Below are 14,929 nucleotides of genomic sequence, written 5' to 3'. Positions count from 1 at the left end.
TCCTTCTCCTTTATTTTTAACATCCAAATGATTAACCTTGACATTATACCTTCTAAATAGTCTGTTTCTCTGTCCTGTCTTCTTCATTACCACTACTACCAGCCTGTTTCAGTCTCTCATCATCTCTCCTTGCTGTGGTAATTACCTCCTACCTAGTTTCTCTTCCATGCAAATTGTTGCTTGAGTTATTTTTAAAAACACAAATTTAACCATGAGTCTACTCCATTCCCTGAAAGGGCTGGATTCTCCAGAACCTCCAGAACTTTGCACAACTCTCTTTCCTCTGTATTGTTTCCCCTACTTATCACTGAGTCTCAGCTTAAATATCACTTTGTGTCCTGTTACGCACTTTCTTTGGCAAAGACTTCTTTAGAGTATATTATAGCTTCTTGTTTACTCTCCCCTGCTGTATTGTGAGCTCTTTGAGGAAATTTTTATTGCTGATACTCAGCAGTGCATGGCACATAATAGATAGCTGAATGAAGCCTTCAGATCTCTTTAAATTGCAGCCAAGATAACCTAATGATTTTGATATTAAGAAAACCTAAAACAGCAGAAAATATAACATCATTGTCTTTATTATAACTTTAATTTTGAAATAGTTTAATTTCCAAAGAAATTGCAAAAATAGTAGAGTTTCTGTGCACTTCCCACCCCGCATATCATCCTTTAAAAATGTATAATGAACTTACACAAAAGTAAAAGAAATCCTCAGGAAGAGAAAAAACAAAAACTAAAAGAGGGGATGATACTCATGAATGGATATGGAGGCTTATGTAGAGATAACAAAGGGCCCGGGTTTTAACATCTGAATGGGAACAATGAAACATGTTCACTTTGAGCTGGGCCAGGACTTAGAACCAAGACCCCTACTTGAAGCTGGGATTTTCAAAGAACTATGCCTCCATGGAAAGGTGGAGTAGAAAAAAATCCACCATCAGCCAAGGGAAAATGGCAGAGAAGCATCTTTTATCTCAGCCTGGTTTCTGGGGACATAGGGGAGGGCAATGCTGTTGTATAACTCTCACTTGAAAATTCTTTACTATAGGCCAGACTCATGCTGACTTAGAGTTCAAATTTCTACCCTATATAGTTTGAGTAACTCCATGCCAAAAAAATATTAATAACACATGGCCTGGTAATACCGTGGATGCCTAGGAATAAAGATGAAACTCCCCTGCTTCCTCCCACTCAAGCAAGGATGTACAAAGCTCCTGTAGATAAAGCAACCCTTCAAATGAGTTCACAATTCAGCCTCCAATTTAAATTTTAGAACTATCTATCTTCAGCTCAGTGAGGAGAGACAATAAACCCTCAAGAACTTTTGATAATCGAATTTTAGGTATGAATAATAAAATAAATACCTAAAAGAAGGATTGTAGATGAGAAAAGAAAGAACAATAGTGTTTAAGTGATAAGGTAGATATGAAGAAGAACGGATCCAACTTCTAGAAATGAAAAGTGTGGTCATTGATGTAAAAATTCAGTGAATGGATTATACACCAGACGTGACACAGCTGAAGAGGAAATCAATCAAGTGGAATTTAGAGCTAAGAAAATTACTTGCCATCTCACTTAAGTATTTCTCAGACTTGTGTGATAGAGGAGGAAAGTTCCTCAAGTTTCATATATAAGAAAATTGAGAGCTATAAAATATGAAGGTAAAGTTGGAAATAGGAAGGTTCATCAACAGCAATTATGGGTTCCAAAAGGAGAGAATGAAGAGGCAAAATTTAGAGAGATAAAGACTAATAATTTTCTAAAATTGTTTAAAGTATGAAATCTTATGATTAAAAAGCAATGAGTGGATAGAATGATGGGAGATGGGTATGTAGGAAAAAAGACTAAAAGATAGATGAAAGCAGCTGGGCATTTCAGATGACATATAAGAATCCTGGGGAGGGAGTGGGGAAAAGGAGGAATTGGTAAAGGGACACAAAAATCAACTACATTGTATATTGCTAAATTAAAATAATAAATAGATAAATAAGCAAATAAAAAATAAAAACAGCTAAATTACATTACCTTAATAAAAAACAAAAAAAAGAATCCTGTCAACCTTCCCTTGTTCCCACAGGGGTAGAAATAAGAGGGAATATACAGTTCACTGCCTAGCAGCTGAAGCAAGCTGACTGCTTTGGGTAATAAGTAAATAAGTTGAGAATTTCTGTGTGGAATAGTTTCTGTTTCCTTTAGCGAGCAGGTGCAAGATATAATTGCCCCACTGTTTGAAATCAGATTGCCTTCCAGGCACAGTTTGAATTTGCCTTTGGTGGGTAATGTCACCAGTTACCCTGCCCAAGGGCAATGAGTGCTGGATATTGCAACACACATAGAGAAATTACAGTCACAGCTCTTAGAAAACGGGTTTTATCTCTCATTTCCATATTGCCTAGTGTGACCTACAGATAGATCCCTGTTTATAAATGATGACAACGTCCAAATTAAGTTTGAACTGAGACCTCTAAGATTACTTTCCATCATTCTTATTCGATAATGACAATGACATTTATTGTGAGTGTGTGGGTGAGTACACACCAGAGGTCTTCAAAAAGTTCATGGAAAGATTCATATTATCTTTTAATTCCATTTTTCTGTGAACTTTTTGATGTACCCTCATATATTTTACCATAACTGTAGAAGTGCTTTTGTGCAAGTTTGAAAATACAGAAAAGTGCAATCTCACATTCATTTTGCAGAATGTTTGCCAGACCCTGTGGTGCTCAGTGAAAGGCTTTTGTCGCTCTAAGCTGGACGCTGCTGCAGATGGGACACAATGTGGTGAGAAGAAGGTGATGTGTCAGGCTGAGGAAGGACGGTGGGAGGTGGAGGGCTTAGAGTTCTTGGGAAGAACGGGGGAGAAGGCCTGGCAGGGCAGCTCTCTTTGGGTGAGGAGCAGTGAATGGAGGCCACACAGTCAGACCAGCCAGATGGAAGGATTCCGCCTCCAGTACGCCTTGCGAGACTCCCCCGGGAACAAGCAGTGAGGGAGAGAGGGCTGAAGCCCAGTTGCACACTTCACTTGCAAAACATCTGTCCCATCTTTCCCTGATGGAGTTCCTTCTGTGGGGTTTGTGCCAAAAACATCTGCTGAGCCTATTATAGCCTTCATTTTGACTTTTTTCCCTCTATATTGAAGATTGGAAAGGACAAGCCAGTGGACGCTTCTTTCCAAAATATGGGATCTAGGCCACTTTTTATCTTCCTTCTCATCATCTGACATGACTGCATTTCTTGAAGTTCTGCCCACTTTACTAAACAGAAAAGTCAGATACCCAAGAACTTGGAGATATGAGAAATTCTCCAGACTGCCTGAGAAAAGGGTTATGTGTGCCACTCAACTAAACCAGTTGGGTTTGTTGTGGGCCTAGGGCTTAGCCATTTAGTGGGTATCTTTATGCAGCTTGAGCATGGCATGACCCTGGTCAAAATACACAGGAACCAGAAAAAACTGAGGATAAAAAGGGACCAATAGATCAAATATACCCAAATCCTTCAGTAAACAACCAAGCTGCATTTCCTTTTGTTTTCATTTTTGTATGTTTATCCTCCTACACTGACAGTTGTGGAAGTATCACTTGAAGAGAGAAAGAGTCGATTTTTTTCTGAGTCACTTGAAAGACCAGAACTGCAAAAAAAAATGCATAGTGTTACAGGAAAGCAGAATTTTTTCTTGATATAAAAAGGAACTTCCTAACAACTAGTGTTTTGGGATGGTGAAGTGGACTTTTTGCAGGAGGGTGAGTTCTCTGTCGCAGGCATTAAATACTTCTTTATAGCCACCGAGGCTATAGAGAAGTGCTGCTCACTGTGCCAGTCTATGAACAGTTATGGGCTGCAACAAGATAAGGAGCTTGTACCAGAAAGTAAGCAAACTATGTTACTAAACAACTGTTATCAAGCATCCTGAGCTGACGTGCTTTTCATGGCAAGACTTTCTCGATGAAGGAAGTGGTATGTGGATTTACATTCTGGTATGCAATTTGCTGACCACAATTTGAGTAACACTCCTGCATTGGCTGTAACTAGGCACCATGAAGTTCCCTTCCATTTCTGAAAGTCTCTGATTCTAAAACCAAGACTCTTGGGGGAAACTTTTTATGAGCCCATCCTGTTTGACATCTGATGCGTGACTCTAGGAGGTCTGCTGGCTCAGAGAGAATTGGATTTAGGCATCTAGGGTTCTTGGCTCAGGTTGCTATGGGAACCTTCTGACTTATGCATCTCCTGCCTCTTCCTTTCCAGTGGTGCATGGCTGGCAAGTGCATCACAGTGGGCAAGAAACCAGAGAGCATCCCTGGAGGCTGGGGCCGCTGGTCACCCTGGTCCCATTGTTCCAGGACCTGTGGGGCCGGAGCCCAGAGTGCGGAGAGGCTCTGCAACAACCCTGAGTAAGTCCAGTCAAATATATTCTCCCTCCTTCCACAAGCTCTGGGAGACCAGGTGTGGATAGCATGACCTCAGTGACCCCAAACCTCCCGAGGGAAGTTAAATGCGTTCCCAAAGACAAAAAGGAGCCAGGAGATTCACAGAGGGTGAAAAATAAAGTTGTTCTGTTTTGTTTTATTTTGCTTTGGCATAGCACTGAATTCTTACTGAAACTTGGATAAATCAGCCAATTTCAACACTTGGGAAAATAAGAAAATTTCTTTTAAATATGCAATCTATGTGAGAGCCTCTAGGAGATTATACAATTAAATCCTTCTAGATAAATCCACTCTATCAGTAAGACATTAGTTATACCCAATTTTGCTGACAAGATTATAGCTTGCTTTCAATCATAATGAATGTACAGTCTTACAAAAATATTTTTCTTCCCCTAGGTAACTAGTAAAATAGCTAGGTTCATTTTTTTGAAAACAATTATTTTTAATATTTTAGATAAGGATTGTGTAAACCCTAGAATTCTATAGTAGCCTGTTAAAGATTCTGTAGAAGTTATTTCTTAGTGGCTTTTAATTTTTTAATCAAATCGCTTACATTTAATATGTTATTTTGTATGATGATATTACATATGAATTACGATTAAATTTGCTTTTTTCTAAATATGCATTAAATTCTTAATTTTATTATTTCTTGATACACTGGTTCCCAAGTAATTTTTTAAAAGCGTATATGTGATTCCTTCTTTAAGTGGAAAACATATGTTCATCTGCTTTGAAGAGTAAGAGTCACATTTTTAAAAGGCAAGCAATAAAAGTGATTGATTGACAGAGGTCTGTGTGCAATATGTGATGCTCAACTCAGGATAATTAGTATGTTCAACACTACACAATGTAATAATTTTTTGTGGCTGTTTACCAATTTCCTGCTAATCCTCCTTCCTCCTCCCTATTTCCTACCTCTGGTGGCCTCAGTTCCTTTCCTTCCTTCTGAAAGTTCAATGAGTTATTGAGATTGTGTATTTCTTTCTTTTTTTGTTTATTTTTTAACTCCCACTTATGAGTGAGGACATGTGGTATTTCTCTTTCTGTGCTGGGCTTATTTCACTTAACATAATTTTCTCTAAGTTCATCCATGTTGCCGCAAATGGCAGAATGTCATTCTGTTCTACAGCAGAGTAGTATTCCATTGTGCATATATACCACATTTTCCTTATCCAGCCATCCATTGATGGACATTTGGGTTGGTTCCAACTCTTGGCTATTGTAAATAGAGCTTCAATAAACATGAGAGTGCAGGTATCCCTTCGACATGATGATTTCCATTCTTCTGGGTATATACCCAGCAGTGGGATTGATAGATTGTGTGGCAGTTCTATCTGTAGTTGTCTGAGGAAACTTCATACTGTTTTCCATAATGGCTGTACTAATTTAAAGTCCCATCAACAGTATAGGAAGGTTCACCTTTCTCTGCATCATTGTCAACATTTGCTATTCTCTGTTGTTTTGAAAACAAGAAAGCAAGCTCACTTACAATAGTCACCAAAAAAATAAAATACCTAGTAATCAATTTAACCAAGGAGATAAAAGATTTCTACAATGAGAGCTACAAATCCCTGCTGAAAGAAATCAAAGAGGACACAAAAAGATGGAAAAACATTCCATGCTCCTGGATTGGAAGAATCAACATTCTGAAAATGTCCATGCTACCCAAAGCAATCTATAGATTGCAATCTACAGAATGCAATCCCCATCAAAAATACCATGGGTATTCTTCACAAAAATAGGAAAAAAAAATCCTAACATTCATATGGAACAACAAAAGACCTCAAATAGCCAAAGAAATCCCGGGCAAAAAAAATAAATACAGCTGGGGACATAATACTTCCTGGTTTCAAATTATACTACAAAGCTACAGTAACTAAAACAGCATGGCACTGGCATAAAAACAGACACTTGGAACAATGGAACAGAATAGAGAACTAGAAATCAACCAACTTACTTACAGCCAACTTATTTTTGACAAAGACAACAAGAATATACATTGGGGAAAAGACTGCCACTTCAATAAAAGGTGCTGGGAAAACTGGACATCCATATGTAGAAGAATGAAACTAGACCAGTACCTCTTGCCGTATACCAAAATCAACTCAAAATGGAATAAAGACTGAAATATATGACATGAAAGTATAAAACTCTTAAAATAAAACATAGGGGAAACACTTCAGGAAGCAGAACTGGGCAAAGACTTTATAAATAAGACCTCAAAAGCACAGGCAACAAAATAAAAAATAAACAAATGAGGTTATATCAAACTAAAAAGCTTCTGCACAGCAAAAGAAAGAATTAACAGAGCAAAAAAGACAACCTACAGAATGGGAGGAAATATTTGCAAATTATGCTTCTGTATTAGTCCATTTCTGTTGCTATAACAGAAATACCTGAGACTGGGTAATTTATAAAGAACAGAGGTTTATTTGGCTTACAATTCTGGGACAGCTGCTTCTGGCACAGGCCTTAGGCTGCTTCTACTGATGGCAGAAAGTGGCAGGCAGCTGGTGGGTACAAGCAGATCACATGGTGAGAGGAAGCAAGAGAGAGGAGGAGGTGCCAGGGTCTTTTAAACAACCAGCTCTAGGGAACTAATAGAGCGAGAACTCACTCATTGCTCCCTCGACCTAGGGAGAGCACTAATCCATTCATGAGGGATCTACCCCATGACTCAATCAGTTTCTAATACTGCCACATTGGGGATCAAATTTCCACATGAGTTTTGGGGGTACAACACATCCAAACTCTATCAACATCTGACAGGGGATTAATATCCAGAATATACAAGGAACTCAAACAACTTAACAGTAAAAAAATAAGTAAGCTTATTAAAAAATGGGCAAAGGAAATGAATAGGCAATTCTCAAAGGAAGATGCACAGCAAAACGGCACATGAAAGAGTGATCAACATCACTCAGCATCAGAGAAATGTAAATCAAAACCACATTGAGATATCATCTCACCCCATTTAGACTGGCCATTATTAAAAAGACAGAGAATAACAAATGCTGATGAGGATGCAGAGAAAGGGGACCCTCCTGCACTGTTGGTGGGGCTGTAAATTAGCACAGCCATTATGGAAAACAGTGTGGAGGTTGCTCAGTCAACTACAGATAGAACTGCCACAAGATCCAGCAATCCCACTGCTGGTTATATGCCCAAGGGAATGGAAATCATCGTGTTGAAGGGATACCTGCACCCTTTGATAAAAATTGTTTTTGTTAAAATACAGGGTTTCTGTGACTTCAAAAATTCAATACCAGGAGTTTCTTATAGTGTACTTTATTTTTAGAGCAAATTGTGATTTTACAGTTTGGATCAATTTGATCAGAAATGCAATATTCATTTTAGAAATCAGTAAATATAGGCAACTTGCACTGGGACTTATTGTCAGTGCTGTGTCTCTAGCCACCACCAGTTTGTAACCTTCTAGGGAGGATGGTCAGAGCCATCCTGGGTGGTTATCAGAGAAGGGACCTGAAGGATGTCTCTAATTCAGCTTCAGGGGAAAGATGGTCTGAACTCCCATCTCCACACTTTGTCACAGTCTCCTCCAGTGAGTGAATACATCTGTTCATAGTTGGTTTGTTTATGTGCATTAAGAACATTGCCAATGAAACATGGTCATATATTCAGTTTTGTGATTCCGGTCACAGATTCAGGTCAATGTATGAGACAGCTGACCTTGAGATTGTATCCCTGGTGTTGCTCAACTGTCTCGTGAGAACCCAGCTGGGCTTGGCTCATAAGAGGCTGCTGTCAGTATTTGTTGGATGGAAGTGAATTAGAGAGATGCCAAATTACATAGTGTTACATCTTCATTGTGAATAGAAAACCTACCTAACAAATATCAAGGACAATTCTTAGTACCTCCTAATGGAGTCAACAAATGAAGAGCCTACTAAGTGAACTGCCTTGATAAAAGCTCTTTTATGGACGAGGAACAGAAGCCTGATCGAGCTACATTAAGAAACCTGCAGAGGGAGGTATAGAAAATCTCATGGATATTCAAGGAGAGCAAAGTATAGCAGAACCACACAAGAACTACTATGACAACCAGAACTGTACTAGACTGACAGGATTTGAGGTCCCTGTTTCTCAGGGCTGCATGATCAGGCATCATAACAGTGGATAAGAGCTTGGGCTATGGATTAAGACAGATTAGGGTTCAAATCCTGGCTCTGCCACTATGGGCTGGGCACTTTGGCAATGCTCTAGTTTTCTGTGCCTCTAGAATATAATTTCATCTGGGCTGTTCAGTTGGCATGCCTTCTGCCTGCCCTGAGAAGCCTCTTCCCATCCGTCCTTTAAGACCATTCTCCAGGACCACCTCTTCCACGAATCTTTTCCAACCAGCCTTGCTTTCATGGCTCTTTCCCTTCTCTAAACTCTCATGGTACTTACAGTTAGGGATACGTAATTGCTATCTTAAATTTTCCCTCATTTCTCATATAGGTTTTTTTCCTCCTCAAAAAGATGGCAAACTTCTAGGATGCACAGGGCATGTGTTTACCTTCCTTTATACTCTCCTCTCCTCTGGACACAGTGTTGAGTGCATGGTACTATATAAATACTTGATGATTATTATTCACAATAACCCCCCAAATGCTATTATCTATTGAGCTCTTACTCTGTGTTAGCTTCTCTACTAAACCTTTACATTGTCTCATTCAGTATTCACAACTTGTGAGATAAAACCAAGTATGCTCATTTCACAAGTGAAGAAAACTGAGGCTTAGAGAAATTAGACAACTTGTTCAGAGTCATCTAACCACTAAAAGATAGAGCTGAAATCAGTCCGTGATGCAAACGCAGTGATGTGGAGGCAAGATGGTATACGTGACTCTCCTGGGAGCATTCTTGAAGGATGCACAATTCCTTCCTCCACTTCTCTGTGAGCAGTTCTCTATACTTCCCTCTTCCCTTTTGAGAGATCCATTGATCCTTGTGGGGAGGTCATTATGCCCTCAAGTGTATAACAAGGGAAATAAAAGGTTGAGAATGATTATTCTAAGATAAGATTAATTCACTCCTTGAATGTTTATTAAGAACCTTCTATACTCAAAGTACTAGCTTAGAGTGAGTCATCAAAGAGCTATCTTTGGAAATGAGAAGTTTAGGAAGTGCATACAGTTGTTACATGAAGTGTCATTTAAGAGGAGAGAAATTACTTTTGATGGGAATCCAGGAAGCATTCATGATGGAGGGCAGCATTTATTTGGTCCTTAAAGCAATGGCAGTATGGAGACTTAAGACGGCAGAAATCTATCCAAAGGCACAGAAAAGAAATAGTAAATCAGGCAGCTTGTACCACTGGAGAACTGTGCAAATGAAGGGGGGTGTGGGAAGTAAATTGTTAAGATGAGTTAAGGCAGGATCATGAGGGCCTTGAACGCCAAGATCAAGAGGCTGACAGGACCACTGAGCACCATTAGAGGTTTTTAAACAGGAAACTAAAATAATTAAGGTAATCTGAAAAATTAGCCAGACAGTGATTTGTACCATGAGTGAATAAGGAAAAAGGGGACAGATAGATGATTCTGGAAGCTGACCACTTTTAACTTGCTAAATTAGGAATCAGAGAAGGAGCAGATTTGGAAGAAAAATGATGTATTCCTTTTCAGCATATATGTTGCATGGAGGAGGTACACATGGAAAAGATATACAGAATATTTCAAAACAGTCAACTACACACTTAGCACTGAAATGTTGGTGGGCAAAAAAAAAAATGTGTAAAATTGGAGGAATTTATTTAAAAGGTGAATTTTGAGGGCATAGAGAGACATGGTTTGGCAAGGAACAGGCATGGCCAGATGTGAGGGGATTTTTAAATGAATATGTTGACCTTTAAGGAAACTAAAAGAACAGCATGTCTGTTTGATTTGTAGACCAAAGTTTGGAGGTAAATACTGCACTGGAGAAAGAAAACGCTATCGCTTGTGTAACGTCCACCCCTGTCGCCCAGATGCACCAACATTTCGGCAGATGCAGTGCAGTGAATTTGACACTGTTCCCTACAAGAATGAATTCTACCACTGGTTTCCAGTTTTTAATCCAGGTGAGGAACTGTAACAGTGTATCTCAGGTCCAGGGCCACAGCCATTCTCAGGAAGCATATGTATGTCAGGGTTTCTATAATGCCCTGCAAAGTTCAACAGAGAGAATTGTATCATCAGGAGTTTTATACAGGTGGTCCCTGACTTACAATGATTCAGCTTACAATTTTTTGACTTTATGATAGTGCAAAGCTATAAGCATTCAGTAGAAACGGTACTTTGAGTACCCATACAACCATTCTGTTTTTTACTTTCAGTACAGTATTCAATAAATTATGTGAAATATTCAACACTTTATTATAAAATAGGCTTTGTGTTAGATGATTTTGCCCAACTGTAAGCAAATGTTTAAGTGTTCTGAGCATGTTTAAGGTAGGCTAGGCTAAGCTATGATGTTTGGTAAGTCAAATGTATTAAATGCATTTTTAACTTAGGGTATTTTTAACTTATGATGGGTTTATAGAGATGTAACCCCATTGTAAGTTAAGGAGCATCTGTAATAGAAGATGGAAACATTGACCTGGTTAAATTCATCAGTGAACGCTGAAGGCGGAATATGTCCAACTCTGTGCTGAGCTCTGTGGGAGATTAAGAACAGTTTATCAAACATGGTGACTCACTTGAAATCAGCTGAGGGGCAGCTGAGCAATGAACGGAGCCTGTAGAGATTTGGTAACTGATTGTTTGTTGAGGGACATGTGGAACTGTGATTCTGGCAGAAATTCAGGACAGAAGGTCATTGTGGGTTTGGAGTAATATCAAAGAAGGCTTCCAAGGAAGCAGCTGATGATTCTTAAGCATGAGTAGTCCTCTACTGAAGTAGGAAAAGGCGAGGCATTCAAAACAGGCATTGCAAGTGGAAGGAGAAAAGCACTAGGAAAGGCAGGACAACAGGAACACCTTCAGAAATGAATGAGCACCAGCTCTGGGCCAGAAATCAACATTTTCATGCGTACCAGACAATAAGAGAAGGATGAAAAGTGAAATCAAACATCTAAAGGATGCACATCAGGGGATGGGGACATAGCAGACTTGGAGAACAAAACTGCAGCCTTAGTAAAGGCTTTTCATTTCATTCCTGAAAATGAAAAAGTAGCAATGACCATTAGCTATAGATTAACATAAAAACAATTTATTTGTTGTCATTTGAATGGAGAATAAAATAGAAACTATTTCCCTGAGCTAAGGAGATTTGAGGCAACATAGTAAAAAAATAGCTAATCAAATTTCTCATGATTTTTAAGTTCCTGAAATTCCAGTGTGATAGGACACACTGAATCATAGACGTGAGAATCACATATTTGGGCTGTTAGAACAATGACATAAGCAATACATTTTGAAAGAAAGACTCTATAATGCTTTGCCCACTTTGGGTCTCCAAAACACCCTGATGGCTATTCGTTGTCAAGGGCAACATCTGCAACTTGCCACCAATTGTTTGGCGTCATTCATACTCTAGGGAAGTGAGTCATTTGGTTATGGTATAAATTAGCTCCCTGAGCCAGGCATTTGAATGCAGGAAAACTCATGTATATGCTCACATGGACTCCAAAAATAACTAGTGATGAAAGGTTCATCCAGTCAGTATCATCTATACCTGTGTTCTGGACATTCTCTATTTCGTTGAAACTATTTGGGTCAGTGGTCGCGTGGACCCTGAATGGGCAGCCTTCCAGGACTAAGAGAGCATAGCTGCCCTGGTGGTATGACAGGTGCCTAATTTGGGGTTCCCCTCCCAGATGTAGGGTGGGAGTTATGTGTACTTAAGTCTAATGACTCAAGTATCTGGATTTGGAATAAAAATATTTGATTTAGCTTTGCTTTTCATTTTTTTTTACACGCATTTATTATGCACCTACTTTTACCCAGCATAGCAGTAAATACTAAAGACATGAGTTATAAGAGTAGACATAAATTTCACTCACTTTGGAGTGATCAGTTTGCATCTGTAACTGGGATTAAATTTACCACCTGTGGAGCTCCCTGCATGCTATAGGCATCCTTCCTCTATCCCAGTGGTTTCCTTACAGTCTCCTGTGCTATTATTTGGACACAGTGACTCACCTACTAATCTGAGTAGATAGGACCTTGACAAGCATTCTGTTTTTTTTCCCCATCAAACTCTATCCTACAGAGTTGCTCTTTGCTTAGTTAGCAGGTGCTTCTGGTGGCAACAAGTAGGTCATTCATATCAACAAAGATGTGTGGAGGGAGCACTTACTTTGTGCCAAGTTATCAAGCTCTTTACACCCTCCCAAGCTTTCCTTAGAAATCACCAGAGGAGAAAATTAATGTACAGCTAAGTTTCCTGTCCACTCAGTGGACAGTGTTACTCACCTGGTAAGTGGCCTTTGCTAGAAATGCTAAGTAGCCAATGACAGAAGAATCATAAATTCAAACATTTGTAATGATCATAGAAACTCCACCAAATCTTAATTTTAAAACTCTGCTGCCTGGAATCCCAGGGATCCAAAAAATGCTTGATTCTAATCTTAGTTTTCAAAAATAAAGTTTTTTAAACTGTTTTAGAAAGTACAATAAGGAATAATGCTTACATTAAAAAGTATTGTATATAAGGTGTTAACATTAAAAACCATCAATGTGCATTAACTACAGAACTTAGAGTTAAAGTCTCCTGCCAACTCAAGAGAATTGAGAATATTCTGAGACTGAGGATTGAGTTGATCTAAACTGTTATTATTTGCTTATGGATGGCACTTACAGACATATCATTTTGTCTGTATGAGTCAGGATTTTTCAATACCGTGCAACCAAAAAACCCACAGAGAAGAAAAAAAAAAAAAAAAGCTGTAGATGACATATGTCTGTAAGTGCTGTCCTTAAACCTGATTTCAACATTTTCTCTTCATCTTAATAGTTTCTATAGAGCCCATGGACTTATTTTTAGCTGTTACACACTTGAACTTACAAAACTTATGCTTAATGAAATCCTGATTTTTATCTGCTTTATTTCTTTTTGTTTGAAAAAAATGATTCTTATGCTTAAAAGGTTTGAAAACTACTAATCTAGATCAACCTACTGTCCAGTATAAGCATTTTCTTTGCAGCATCCCTGGCCAAAAACAATTTATCCAAACTCCACTTGATCACATTTACGTAGGTACCAATGTGATGAGCTGCAAGTGTTTGCTACGTTTTCTGAGCCAGTATCTATACCAGGCATTCGACTCTGCATTATCTCACTTGTTCCCTTCCCTGTCCTTTAGAGATAAGGAAACTAAGTCTCCAAGAACATGTAACTTATTCTAGGTTACAGGATTATAAATAGTGGAACTTCAAAATAATTGAAGTACAGGTCTGTTTGACTCAGGCACTGATATATGTGGACTCCCGAGATTTCCTTAGCCTACGTGAATAGAAACGTGTTTATTTCTTGCATCTTCTACTGGGAAGGAAAGCAATGATCACAGCTTGATCTTGACACCATCACTTTCCCGGAATGTGTTTTCCATTTTAGACCTTTTTCTTTCTTGGAACACATAGCCTTCCTTTAGACTAATTATTTCATTGTTACTTCTAAATATTTACATCCTACTAATGCTAGTGAATTTTTCGAACATATAGCAAATGTGGAGGGTCTGAAATAAGGTCAGACCAATCTGCTTATCAAGAGACCTCATAGGATAGGATCTTCAGCACCATCTCTATGGAATTGTTGTAGATTGGGTACCCTGGAACACACTCTGAGACAGAGCCTGCCCTGCAGCAAGTTCAACTGCTATGGAAGGAAAGGGAAGAAAGGAGGACTGAACATGGAGAAGTGGGTTGCCGCGCAGTCTCAGCTAAGGAGTCGGCCTGCACCGCGGGGAGCTCTGAAGCTGGAATGGACCTTCAAAGTTGCCGCATTTGGGTTGGGGGAGCCAGGACTTCATTTTCCATCCACATGGCCCTGTCACTGGATGTCATCTGCTGCAGGAAGGGGTGTGTATCCTCGGACATGGAAGCTCCCTTTGTCAAGGCCAACAACTGAGGGCTAATGCCAGCAACAGTCCTGGGAGCTGGAGGAATAAGTCCCAACAGCTGGGGACACCTGGGTAGCACCCTAGTGTAAGAATACTCGGGGTTTGCATACAAACAGCCGTTGAAGAGAGTAATGTAAGTGTAGGGAGCACTAGGAGACTTCTAGCCAGGCCTCCCATTTCACTAATTAGGAATCTGTGGCTTCAAGAAGGGAAATGGTGGAATAATAATGTAATAATGATGATGATGTTTGCAGACATCCCAAGCCTTTTCAATAAAAGAGGGAAAACTGAAAGATTCACCAACCTGTACTCCCTGTAAACCCGGTTCTGACCAAAGAGATAAAGCCTCACTCGCTGGGTGAGGCTTCTGGGAGAGTCTGGGTGCTGCCACGTGGCCCTCCGCTCCCTGCCATCTGCCACTCGCCTTCCTGCTGCCTGAATGCGGCTGAGGTCAGGA

The 14,929-nt window shown here is 39.4% G+C and overlaps 1 protein-coding gene across 2 annotated transcripts in view; it reads left to right on the top strand.

Moving 5' to 3' along the window:
* The window catches only part of ADAMTS12 (ADAM metallopeptidase with thrombospondin type 1 motif 12), a 339,684-nt gene that overhangs the window by 232,974 nt on the left and 91,781 nt on the right, over nucleotides 1-14,929 (top strand). For both annotated transcript variants that reach the window (XM_063087212.1, XM_063087211.1), the window contains exons 10-12: nucleotides 2,700-2,792; nucleotides 4,246-4,391; nucleotides 10,322-10,491. In XM_063087212.1, coding sequence (XP_062943282.1) covers nucleotides 2,700-2,792; nucleotides 4,246-4,391; nucleotides 10,322-10,491 — 409 coding nt within the window. The remainder of the gene's footprint in view (nucleotides 1-2,699; nucleotides 2,793-4,245; nucleotides 4,392-10,321; nucleotides 10,492-14,929) is intronic.

Source organism: Cynocephalus volans, chromosome 2, assembly GCF_027409185.1.
Source record: "Cynocephalus volans isolate mCynVol1 chromosome 2, mCynVol1.pri, whole genome shotgun sequence".
NCBI lineage: Eukaryota > Metazoa > Chordata > Mammalia > Dermoptera > Cynocephalidae > Cynocephalus > Cynocephalus volans.
Note: the sequence above shows the minus strand (reverse complement) of the source record. Positions and strands in the feature narration are given on the sequence as shown.